General features: G+C 38.6%; 1 protein-coding gene across 4 annotated transcripts in view; it reads left to right on the top strand.

Annotated features, from left to right (window-relative positions):
- The window catches only part of LOC143157259 (uncharacterized), a 34,081-nt gene extending 21,810 nt beyond the window's left edge, over positions 1–12,271 (top strand). For all 4 annotated transcript variants that reach the window (XM_076332062.1, XM_076332065.1, XM_076332061.1 and 1 more), the window contains exons 5-9: positions 2,615–2,716; positions 3,279–5,082; positions 8,328–8,462; positions 8,589–8,769; positions 10,527–12,271. In XM_076332062.1, coding sequence (XP_076188177.1) covers positions 2,615–2,716; positions 3,279–5,082; positions 8,328–8,462; positions 8,589–8,769; positions 10,527–10,783 — 2,479 coding nt within the window. In that variant the 3' untranslated portion in view covers positions 10,784–12,271. The remainder of the gene's footprint in view (positions 1–2,614; positions 2,717–3,278; positions 5,083–8,327; positions 8,463–8,588; positions 8,770–10,526) is intronic.
- The last annotated feature ends 671 nt before the right edge of the window (positions 12,272–12,942 follow it).

The raw sequence follows: 12,942 nt of genomic DNA, 5'->3' as shown, positions 1-12,942 counted from the left end.
CTCGGTCTTCCTGGTCAGGTGGCCTGTAGCAGACCCCGCCGTAATGTCACCTGTCCCTGCCCTCCCTTTAATCCTGACCCATAAGCTCTCGGTCGGCTCCTCGTCCATCCCCAGGCAGAGCTCCGTGCACTCCGGCTGGTCATTGACATAGATGATGGATGAAAATCCATTCTTGTTCAGCACTAGGTTGGGTGAAGTTATTGGCACCTTTAAAGAATTCAGCCATATTCTCAAATGCAGTCTCTCTCCAAAGGATGGCAATAGTTTCATTTAATTTCTGTCCACAAAGGCCGTGGACATGTCCCCAGCTTCAGGTCTAGAGTTAATCACAACGGCCGGAACAGCACACGGATGTGGCAAAGGTACCATTTCCATCTGCCTGTTCCTCTTTCATCTTCTGCAGCCCTCCTCCCACCAGTACCTTGGAAATTTTGCTGAGAAGCTGTAGGTCTTGGTTCTTTTGTCCTATTTCTTGTTCTTTCTCTGTCTGCAGGGGCAGGCTTGCTCACTGCCACGAACTTGGTGCCGGGCTGGATGTTCCTATTCTATTTGGTGTAGTTACTAGCAATTTGGTATGGTTTTGCCTTTCCTGTGTGCTGGTTATTTTCATGGATTCTTTTTACGTTGCTCTGCCTTGGTAGGCAGTAGGTTGTCTTATGGCACTAGGAGCTAAAAATATGATTGCTTGAGGCTGCAGAATCGAAGGATTTTAGATGAAGCGTTTTCTGGTACCAAATCAGAAAGAATAATAGCTGCCTACCTTGGGCTTGAGAAAACTGAATGCCTGTTACACTGGGATTTTTGTTTTTAACTTCGGTTGTCCTGTTCTTGATGGAGGATTCTTTATTTGGAGACCAGAAAACAAGAACGTAGTTGACTTCTCTTCCACGTGTGTCAGTGTGTTTCATGGGAAGTATCTTCCTTTCAGGGTGGATCAGGATTTTACGATACAAGATGCTTCCTGACATGATACGTTACCGAGAATTTTCAGATTGCTGGTAGGGAACAGTACTGGCTTGAGACACAAGTCGGGAGGCGTTTCTAGTCCCTTGTTTGAACAAGTGACTGCATGAAGAAATAGAATTTGTCAAGGGTTCAGGTTCTTCTGCCTCAAATTGCATTGTAGTGCTTCTGGTGTATGTACCAGAAGGAACAGCTGAACATTTCACCTCACTTCCGTCTAGTCTGTAAAACTTTTTTGGGCAATTTTAGACTCGCTGCTGTCCTGTGCTTGTCCTTTCCTAGGACTTTTTTTTTTTCCCCTTTTGTAGTCCACCCAGCTTCCTGCTGCCCTGTCCGCAGTTCTAAAATGGCCAGTAATTTTATTTTTAATTTCCATGCCACGTTGTAAATTGATCTCTCCCTTGCTGAAAATCATCGTCTAGACGTAAGCTTTCATCTGTGATCTCCAGTTGGTTGCAGAAATTGGAAGTAAATAGGCCTCCTTAAAAAAGGAAAAAAAAAAAAAAAAAGAAAAAAGTTTGCCATCTGACAAAGACACAGAAGAGATCCAGTTATCAAATATCAGTTACAGTTCTACATTCATAAAACATTTTCAAGAATCTTTGCACTTATATCCTTAAAAAAAAAAATCACGTAGACCAGATTCCTTACAGAGGAAACTGAATGGTCGTGAAATAAATAATAGAGGTAGTTAGAAGTCAAAATGTGGTGAGGTCTTAAAAGCTGGTAAGGCATAAGTGGCTAATTTTCACTGTGGCAAGAGATTAACAAGGTGATAGTCTCAATAGTCTATCCCACGTTTTATAGTCTCTGTTAATCGGCAAAATCAGCATGAGTAATTATGTGGTAGCATTAGCAGACGATGTAGTTGTTTGGATAAGCTGACACCAGGGAAGACTGAGAGATCTTCAGGGACACTGAAACAAATCAGCTGAATGAGAACAGGATGATGAGTGAAATTTATTGAAGCAAAACAACCCATGTTGGAGAGGAGGAGGTCTTAACAGTGTTATGTTTTAATTAACTTCTGAGTTAGAGTTAGGTGTCATTACAGACAGCTCTGTAAAGATCTCATTTTGCACCTGAAGTAAAAGATAAAAGTTGGGCTTGTGTAAGAGTAGTGATGGTTTAACGCCTTTGGTATTTATCAGGGATATTTCAAAGTTTTGACCAACTCCTTTCTAAAAGGGGATTAAAAAGTGGTTTGACTTAAGTATAAATTAATTTTTTTTTGGAGATGAAAATAATAGTTCTTGAATTATGGAAGTAGATAAATTAGAATCCTCAAGATTTTGAGAAGATTGATCATATTTATCCTCTAAAGGAGACAGTCAAGATTTGAAGAAATGTCGATAAAATAGTTATGCTGATTGAAAAGAGAGGAAAATTTTTTGCTGCTCCTGTCTCTTCACATAACGGCTTGGGAAGTCTCTGGAGAAGCAAGAAGTTAGGAAAATTGTTCTACTTCATTTAGGCTATAGAATTCACGAATGCAGGAAGAGATTTCTATATATGGGTGCTGAGGATACATTAAATTCAGAACACTTAGCAGATGCTGCTAAAATAAATTAAAGGTTTAATGCTTTACTTTTCCTTCTGCCTGTTTTGTTTAGGAGAAAAAGACTTTTATTTAGGCTTTTTTTTTTTTCAGGGCACCAATAAATCTTTCTTATTCTGGCAATGGCCCTGATATGTTTGGGCTAGTGTCAAGCATTTTAGAGGAGCCAAGCAAGCCAGAACCAGTTACAGATTGGTAAGTTTGTTCTGAAAGCTCTTATATGTTGCATATTGGTTTTTTACGTCCTTCTGTCACACAGATATGATACACACTTTGAATTATTTCACAGAGTTGAGTAACAATGGTCTTATAAATCCCCTTGAAATGTAGAAGTGTTTTTCTTTACTTCAACTGCTAGTAAAAGAAGGCAACAAACTGTTAGAAATGCAAATTTTCTAAAGTCTTCCATCAGCCTACAGCATTTGGGGGGGGATCTCATTTTAATCAGTAGGGAGTTGACTGAATACAGTCGAATCTAAAATATTTAATAAATCAAAATAAACTCTGCAGTTCTGACTATACATATTAAAAAACATTAGAGATCAGCATTGGTAGTCAGATTTCACATAGCATTTACTCAATTGCAGCGGGAATATTTTTCCCCTCCCCTTATATTTTGGAGGAGGGCTCTGTGTGTGTTTAGCCACGGATGTAACGGGGGAAATGTGTGTGGGGGGGTATAATCGTGAGATGTGAACTATTTTAATGCAAGAAATGTTTTAAATCATTACAGGAGGTTTGTTTAACTTTGTTACAGGAATTCTCTTTCAAGACTGTTTCCACCTATGTGGGCACCTGATCTTGGAAGCAATGGTGAATTCTCAGGGCTCTCATCTAAGCACTCTGAAAGTAAGGATTTTTCAAACCTGATGGGCACACAGAACTACTATCAGGAACACTTGCAAAAGTCTCAGGATGTGGAGATGTTACACAGAGGTTTGGAAGATCTTCATTTCATAGAGTCTTGGCTTTCTCCATCTAGCCCTTGCGCTCAGCCTGATAATATTCTGAAGAACAGTTACCCTGAAAATTCCTCTTTGCAAAATAATAATACAATTCACCAAGAAGGGTTGTCATTTCAAAATGTAGACTATAATCAGCATTTGTGCAGTTATGACCACATGAGGTTAAACGGAGACTATGAAAAAATCAGTTCCAATTTTAGCACTTTTTCTTCTCAGAACAGAATGAAAGAAGGCACTAGCATTCAGAAAGAGTATTGGAAAACTGAAAGAGCAAGAGGCAAAATGATGAAAAATGATGCTCAAGAACAAACTAAGTATTCCCCTGATCTTTCCAATCAGCCTGTTGATGACTCTTGGGATAAAGTGTCCCAGAACAACCACTTGTTTTCTAAGAGATACGAAAACGTCACAGCTGCTCATAAATTGCAGTCATCTGTTCATCCATCACTGTATTTTTTCAGTCAGCCCCCTAAAGAAAATAATTTTTCTGGAGGGACAAACAGAAAACCACAGGAAACCCATGTGCAAAATGGTCATTGTAGCTTTACTTTGGGGGATGCTTTTAATAATAATGAAACTAAGATCCATATTAGTCCTAAAGAATGCTCTCATAAAGCTTCTGAATATGATTTATCTGTAAAAAATTTTATGCAAAATGGAAGTTATTCATCGTACCATGGACGTACGTGGCTGGATGGGAAAATTGCAAGTCCGACAGCTGCATCGGATATCACGTATGGAAAGCAAGTGGTAACAAGTCCGCAGTCGTCTTCAGGGGTTTCAACCATGTCCGGTGGTTCTCCCACCCATCAGTCTATAACACAGTCCTCTTACTACTCACAGATCTCACCTGTCCTCCCTTCAAGGAAAGATGGAAGGTTGCAATTGTCAAATGGTGTTTCTAATAATTTGGGAGTTTCTAATTTCATCTCAGAAAATCAGAAGCAAATGAAACCCATTGGACGATCACAGCATGATTCATTGACTAATAAGGAGGGGCAATACCGTAAATTCCCCATTAATTTTTCATCTGACTGGTTAACGCAGCAGAATGCTGTAAATGAAGATCCTGAAAAATACCACAGGTTTCCAAAAAAGCAGACCCAAGAAAATAGTAACAAAGATGATAGAAGGGGCAGAAGGAATTGGATTCCTCATTTTGGGTATACAACCCCAAACCGTCAGCAGTTCAATACGTTCCGAAAAAAGCACGAACAGAACGGTGGTAGCATGTCAGATTTCATTAATCCTTCTTTTCTTCCTTCTTTCCCATTAATGTCTGATTTCAAGCAAAATCCCAGCTTTCCTCCATTTAATCACCATCTGTTTTCATCAGCAAATAATTTCGGTTTTCCTCCGTCACCATTTCCATTCTCGGAACTTGTTGATCTTTTTCATTATGATGACTTTAACCACTTGAATCCCTTCATCAACGATCTGTTTTGTGGGGAAATAGCTGCACCGTATTTTGCCTTTCCAACACCATTTAACAAGTACAGACCTCCAAGAAATCGCAGTGGACCTGCTAATGAGCTTCATATCCGACTGGAGGAGTGTTACGAGCAGTGGAGAGCTTTGGAGAAAGAGAGGAAGAAGGTAAAACACAACTACCGGTAACTTCCTATCAAAGCTGGCGATCGCATGAAACAGCCTGTAGAGAGTAGGTACTCTGGGCTGTCACTCCTTTTGAGGAGGCAAGAACACTGTTGTCACGTTGTTAATGTTCAATACCTAGAACACCACCTGCAACATCTGCTTTGAATATAATGCTTGTATTGTTTGGCATGACTGGTTTTAAATGGTGTGTGGCTTTGAGCTTGAGTTTCTAAGGCTCTTTCCTCTTAGACAGGGCTGCTAACACAACATTTCTCTCTATTAACCTACAATATTTGCTACAACAAATGTGATAACAGCGTCACTGGCCAAAGCACTGAATTATCATTAGCGTGGATGTTTTTTATTTATATGGTCAATAAAAGATGATTAGCTAGTTGTTCAGTAGGCCTTTGTTACGATTTGAGAACCACCAGCCATATATGATGATATAGCAGGGCCCTCACTACCACTGGTGGTTTTTAAAGTACTGGTGTTTTATGCGCCTTAATGCTCTAAATGTTCATATTGCACAGTTTGGTTAGATGGATCTCTTTTCTTGTCCCATACTCCTTGTCTCCAACTAAATCTTTAACTCAAGTGTTATAAACCCAGGCTCACCTTTTCCCTGCACAGTCATTTAAGGAGAGAAACTTTTGTGTTGTTTTTTGGTTTTGTTTTGTTTTTTTTTTTTACTGTCACTGATACAGTGGTGTCTTTCCCTTGTTATTCTTGTTTCTTGTTTTACTAAATCTTTGGTTTAGTAAAAAGAAAAGCAAGAGAAGAATCCTGGGCACCCTGTACACGGCTGTAGAGAAAACATACAGTGTTTTGAGTAGATGTGACTTCTCCCAAAGGAAGGTTCAATTTATACTCTTCTTGTTACAGTCACTTTCCTGCCTCAGGCTCTCGTGCTAAGAATTATTGTCTGGGAGGGGATCACACTACTGATAAATGTATTACACTTGGGAATGAAGGCTCTGTGCTCAAAAGGAGCAGGAGATGCTTTCCCAGGAGGAGTCAAATCTCTGAACTCCATGCCAGGTCTTGGAAACTAGGTTGTCAGTAATCCATGACGCTAATTATACACTGTCAGAGTGCCTGTCTACTTCTTCCATATTGGAGAAGACTCTTTCTTCAATGAGCAGGAGGCAGGTATCTGACCAAACTGGATCTCTGGAGAGCACCTTTTTCTTTCCAGCATGAACTGTGAGACCTTGCTAATAGGCTTTTGGAGGTGTAAATAGAACTGCCTATATTGTTTGCTCACTGACACCTTTAATCAAGACTCCTTTCTGCCCGTCCAGTCTTTTAGGAATTCTCTACGAGTGAGAAAGACACACTCTTGCTCCAGTGTGTCTGTGACAACAATGTTTTCAGAAACCCTTCTGCTTTCTGTTGTGGCAAAGGTGGCTGTTCCAAACCTGCTCATGCAGGATTTGGGTCAGTTAAGTCATTTGGGAAGACTGAATCATAGTTTTTATCTCGTAATACATGGTTTTGTGTTTTCATCATCGTTAAAGAAGAATTGTTTATCCTCATTTCATGATGTTGTTAATAATCAAAGGGATTTAATCATTGAACTTGTTCTGGTCCCTTCTAAGTGATCCAATTTTATGCTAGTGATCTACTCAGGCTTTCTCAGTCCTTGTTTTTTGTAGTTACAGACTACACCTGCAGATAGCTTTATTTATGAGTATAAACTGTTCTCAGTCCCACAGGCCAGTTGCCACAGCGTGGCTCACATTCCTACAACCAAACTACTTATTCCTCAAAAGAGGATGACTGCATCCCGACTGCCTGATGAGAATGTACCTGGACTCTGTTAATCCCTGTTTGTAGGTACATTTTGGGAGAATGCTAGTTGGCAGGGGTTAAAACTCTCAGAAGCTGTTTTGGCAGTCCTAACAGCCTGAACTGTCCCAGGACAGTGCCAGGGCCTCTGCTTCAGTGTTGTTTAGCTTACCAGTGTATGTATAGCTCACCTGTGCGTATGTACGTAGGAAGGGACTTTCTTTTGACATTCTCGCCCTACGTGAATTCCTTAAGAGTATAGGCAGAAACTCCCCCCAGTGGGACTTACATTTAATTCTACCTTGTCTAATCAGTCAGCCCTTTCAGCTCTCGGAAACCTGTTCATTGCAGCTGCTTCGGAGTTCGCGGTGACAGTGAGCTTACCCGTTTCCTTTTACAAAAAAAAAAATCTCACTTTTCCAGAGATCTCTCATTTTAAAAAGTTCTACAAATTGTCTCTTTGGAATTGCCTGCAATATTAAATGTACCTATAGATTAATGCTGCAAATTGCTTGTTAGTTGTGATTCTTAAATACCTGGTGTCGTTACATGAATTCGTGACCCTTTCTCCATCCATTTTTTTTTCCTGAATGTCTTTCAGGCTTCTGAGATGAATGCAAGTGGAGTCAGTCAGCTCTTGTAATTCGTGTTAGGTGAGGGCAGAGACTAAATAAAATGGATGCGTCAGTAAAGCAAAAAGAAAAGGACTTCATCACGTATTTTCAGTACGAATGTGCATAGTATGAATGTGGACTTAACCTTGCCTTGAACTGCAATGCGGTACCTAATCTTTCTCTCCTAAGTCCACTGTACACTGAAGAAGGAGCGAGACAGAGACTCAGCCGCTAGTTGTGTCTTTTTTACTCCAAGTGTAAGAAGTTCCTGTCCAAAAATAGGTTTGGTGATGTTTAGTCACTGCCTGCATTGTGCAGTGGTTTGGCCGGTTCCTTTCTTAAGGGGGAGTTTGGCAGCTGTGTTGATGACTTTTTCAGAGCTGATACCAGTTTACGTTAAACCTGGCTTAATCCTGATGCGCTTCGGATACAACTTATGCTGGTGTGATCACCTGTTTCTTTTGTTAATAATCATAAAATGTGACATTTGAGAGATGCAGTGAGAGGCGTACAGTTTAAATTCCTGGGGTACTGTACAAGAATTTCTTTGCCTAGGTCTGTGTCCAAGATTGGCTAAAATAAAGTTGTACAGCTTTGGTCCTAAATGTTGCCACTGAGCATTTTACGCGGAGGTAGAGCTGAATTAGAGAAGCATTCTTATTTTTACAGCATCTGGTTGTACATCTAGACAGATATTTGGGAACGTTTTTCTGTAAACGCAGTCAGAAGATAGGAAGCGCACTTCTAATGTATTTGAAAATTCTAAACCACCCCAAAAATATGGTTTGTAATGTTGTACTAATTTCAAATGTTTACAATGGCTATTTATTTCCCCCGCAGACTGAGGCTGACCTTGCAAGAAACTTTCCAGGAAAGCGTATATCTAGCTCAAATAACACTCCTGTGTCCCGACTTCCTGCTAACCCATCACGAGTTGATCGTTTGATTGTCGACCAGTTACGAGAACAAGCCAGGGTAAGCTTTCTTGAAATACTGTCTAGTGAGCTGTAATTCCTGCGTTTCTTTTTGGCTTTATGTTTGTTTGTTTAATGGAGACTTACAAATACTTCGCGCTTTTGGTGTTTGCAATGTATCTGGCAGGTGCTCACATTGATAGGAAAAATGGAAAGGCTTCATGGTACCCCTGTACATGGTAACATATCCACTACATTGGAACACCATATGGAAGCCATTCACGTAACACAGGCGAGGCGTAAGGATGAGATTATTAACGCTGCTAATCCACAGAGACAAGGAGCACCACGTTATAATAATGAGAAAGGTAATTGCTTTCCGTTTCTGGAGTTTTAAAAGCTTTTTCAAAGATTTAATTGTAGAAAATATGACGTTTGAAAGATGCGAATTTGAAATATGCAGCAATTATTGTAACTTCAACAAAAAACTTTGTAAATCGAAACCTGTCACTTTTTAAAAGACTTTAAATTACTTTAAGAGATCTTTTTTTCTTTTCTGTTTTTCTGTTACTAGTTTAAACACTTTGAAACATTCTCCTCTTGGCTAAAAGAGATCTGTTAAAACTGTTCAGTGATCTTATATAACCATAAGGAGTTGTCCTAAAAGTAAAAATGTACTTGTTTTTAAACAAGCTGAATTTCTTTTTTTTAGTGGTATTGCTAGTCTTTCTTTTCTCTTCAGCTTATAAAGTAAAAAAAAAAAAACCACGTGTTGGTGCCGTGTTAATCGATTGTGTCTACCTTACCTAAATCACAAAAACACCAGAAACTACATTTTATGATTCCCAACTTCTGTTGAAGTAAAGCCAGAATAATTTGTAGCAGTAGTATGTACTTCTGTAGAAGTAATGCAAAACTAGGACAAATTGCATTCCCTTCTAATAGCATAGTGTAAGCGGTAACTTGCTATTCAGTATAAAGACCATACAGCTGATACATACAGGAATTTGGGGTTTGGAGGTAAAGATCATATTATTTTGCTTCAGAAATACCTGTGTCTCAGAAAACGATTTCCAAAGAGGAATGCGCTTCCCCTGCCTCACTCCCATCCTCTTTCTGATCCTTACTCAGCACTGTCCTATGTCGTCTTACTGCAGCGAAGCTGACAGTGTGTGGTTTCTTTGCCTTCCAGCAATGTGTATGGGATGGTTCTTCCTTGTAAGAAGGGAAAGATAAACTGTAAAGAGTCAAAATGGTTTGCTTTCGCAAGTTAGGTGTCGAGCACCTTCTTAATGACGTCATATCCTTAAAAGTTATAGTCCTATATGCAAACCAACTTCTAAATTTACTCCTAAAATTGTGTAATGTGACATTAGCTCCAAGTATAAGCCAGGAAGCAGGTAGTCATCATCTTACAAACAAAAAAAAAAGTTTCATAGTAAAAGTATATGGAAGCATTATTTGAACCATCCTGTATCGTACTTGTAGTTAGAAAAATTGCAATTAGTCTTTTATGGTTAATAGTAACATCTGCAGTGTAGTTAAGTTTCTGATTAAGAGCTGTGCTAAGCACAATCTAAATCACATACGGAAAAGCCTTTAGTCTGTTTTCCGCTGTGAAATACGTGTTTCTTTGAGTTCTGCTGTTGGTGATCATATACCCAAAGGTCGGCAGTGAGCCTTTTCTCACTGTGAGGCTGGGTGGGTATCAGTGCCGCTGCAAGGACGACAAAGGAGGGAAAAAGGATTGCATCATGCTCATCTGGCTGGAATTGAGTAGGTAGTTTTACTCACCGTACTTGTTGAGTATCATTGCGGATAGTCCCCTCTGATAACCCTAATTAAATGGGCTTAACTGTTGTATTGCAGGCCTGATGGTTATGCCACTGAATTTGGACACGATTATGGTTGCTATTAGCGTGAGATGTTATAGCTTTCACTTGCAAGAGAAGAATGCTAGCTGGTGGAATTCAACCGACGCAGTACCAGGGTACAGCGTTAGCTGTTTCTTGAGCACACTTTGTGTACCGGTGATAGGTTGAACAAATTTACAGAATTTTTTAATGTATTTAATATTACCAGGCTTGCCTACTAGTTTAACCTGTAGCGTGTTTTTCTGTTGTAGATGTTCTGGCTCTGGCAGCTGCCATTAGAGAGTTGGCTGCTTCCACACGCAAGGCTCGTACCGCTTTATGGTGCGCATTACAGATGACGTTGCCAAAAAGCCCTTCAAGCGGTCCAGTAAAACAAGAAGTTGTTGAAAGGGCATTGCAAGAGCTTTGTCCTCCAAACACAAGCACACAAGAAAAAAGCAGCATGGAGCATGAAAACAAAGGAAGCAAAAAAGAAAAACCCGAGGAACCCGTGAGGATTCTGGAATAATAGCAAATAATAATAGTAATAATAATAACAACAACAAAAGGGAGGCAGAAGGCTGAGGACTGGGAGGGAAGGGCGAAGTGTCCTGCATAGTACCATGGAAGGTGTTTTTGGTAGGTTATCAAAAAGCAAAAGGGTTAATGTAACTGATCAGTGCTGCAATTCTATTACTGTGATTCTGGTGTTGAGAGACACATCTTGTAATAGTGTTAATGCAATTTTAATATTGCTGGTATTGCAATGTCTGCTACGTAAGAATTTTATTATTAAGAGGAACTAAACAATAGCTGAGCATTTCCTTGTGTGCTTATCCAAAGCTGTGTATCAGCTGTGAGTCAAGCCATGACCTGAGAAACCAGATGTGGTAGAACTTAATTCTCCTTTTTTTTTTGTTAATGATACAATTTAGCATACTTAAAAAAAAAACCATTTGAAAGACATTTCATAATTGTTCAGGGTTTTTTTTTTTTTGCACCATTATGTACTTCTTTTAAGTGCCAAAGTGATCACTAAGTAGTTTGCATCCCATCGCTCTGTACAGAGGAATCCACACTCCTGTATCATTTTTGTGACAGGGAGTCAGGTCATTCAGGTTATCGCTAACAGTTTGACAAGAATAATCAGTGTTTAATGTTGGTTGTGTGGGATGCTTCAGCAGTTGTGCTGCCAATTCAGTTTCTAGCTAAACCAATGTAAACTGAGCTTTTCTATAGCATAGTCCATTTAAAATTTTCCATTAAAAAAAAAAAAGGATTTTGTAGATTTGCAGTAAGTACTGCACTGAAGTACACATTAGCAGGTGATATAAAATTGTCACTCAGGATTAGAAATTAGATTTATTGATTCCTCAGCGGGTTAAAAAGCAGTAACTATATGACATAGTATGCACTTAATTAAAAAATTATTGTTTGTTATTAACGTAAGTTCATGGTACTATAATTTTCAGAAACATTCCATATTTATTTTAATGTGTTTATTGAATGTTTATTTAAAATTCTATTTTAGTAATATAAAGTTGGATATTTTGCCAAATCTTCCGAATAATCAGATTTAACGATTTACTCAGGAAATATGTATATTATTATATAAATATACACATGGTATATAGGGATTTTTTTGGGGGAAGGGATGTTTGCGAAATATTTACACGAAGCTAACTATATACTAGGTTACCAAAGCTGTTTAACTGATTAATTTTTCGCATGGAAGATTTAATATATTTAATTGCTGTTAACTAGTCTCCATTCTGTGGCTTAGACAATCACAAGTGTTATGTATCGGTGTGAATGTTCAGGGTGAGAATTAGAAAAGAATGAGTAATTCAAGTTTTGTTCTTAGGGCACTTATAAATATTTTGATGCTTTAACAACTGTCTTACTGTTACACGATCTCTTAACATGTACTAATAACTAACTAAGGTTCTTAGGTATCAGTATGGCTTTGGGGAGCAAGTTCTTATTTTAAAAGTGATTTAAGTCGGGGATATGAGCAAAGTTTGGAACATAAAAATCTTCATTTTTGTCTTATAGTGTTTGATGTTGAATTTGACATTTTGTGGATAAATATATAATTGCTTCCATATATATATGTACTTGCAAAATGTTCCAAATGCAGTTCTGTAGTCTTGGATCTGTGGATGTTTCTAGAGCAGATGTAGTCTCAGTGGTACCATCGTTAACTGTAATGAGGCAGTAGCTGCATACCTTTGTAGAAAAAAGTTACACACGCCTCATTGTAATCCACTGAATAAAGTTTAAAAAGAAGAGTCGATGGAAATCGGAATCTTAGTATAGCAAGATTATTTTTGTTTTTCCCTAAAGAAAGTGAATTTAACTTAAGAGAATATTTTCTGCCTTAGCCTAAAAAACAGGTAGTGGAGAGAGTTACTTTAGTGTGAGTGTTTTCTCTGTGTGCGTGTGCAATTTTTTTGCACAAACTAATTTAAGAAGGTTAAATTTGTGTTTCTGAAACTAATTAACTATACTCCACGGTTTAAAAAGTGGAGTCTACAGTATTTCAGTTAATAATTTTGTTTTTTAATTATGATTACTGTGTTGACAGGAAATCAGAATTTGAAAGTCTTGATCAGCTTTTCTGTTTACAGAGCAATTGTAGTCCTGCAGGATTGTTTTGTAGCGGTGAATGTATAGGGCGTAGTAGGT

This window comes from Aptenodytes patagonicus, chromosome 2, assembly GCF_965638725.1.
Source record: "Aptenodytes patagonicus chromosome 2, bAptPat1.pri.cur, whole genome shotgun sequence".
NCBI classification, from domain to species: domain Eukaryota; kingdom Metazoa; phylum Chordata; class Aves; order Sphenisciformes; family Spheniscidae; genus Aptenodytes; species Aptenodytes patagonicus.
Note: the sequence above shows the minus strand (reverse complement) of the source record. Positions and strands in the feature narration are given on the sequence as shown.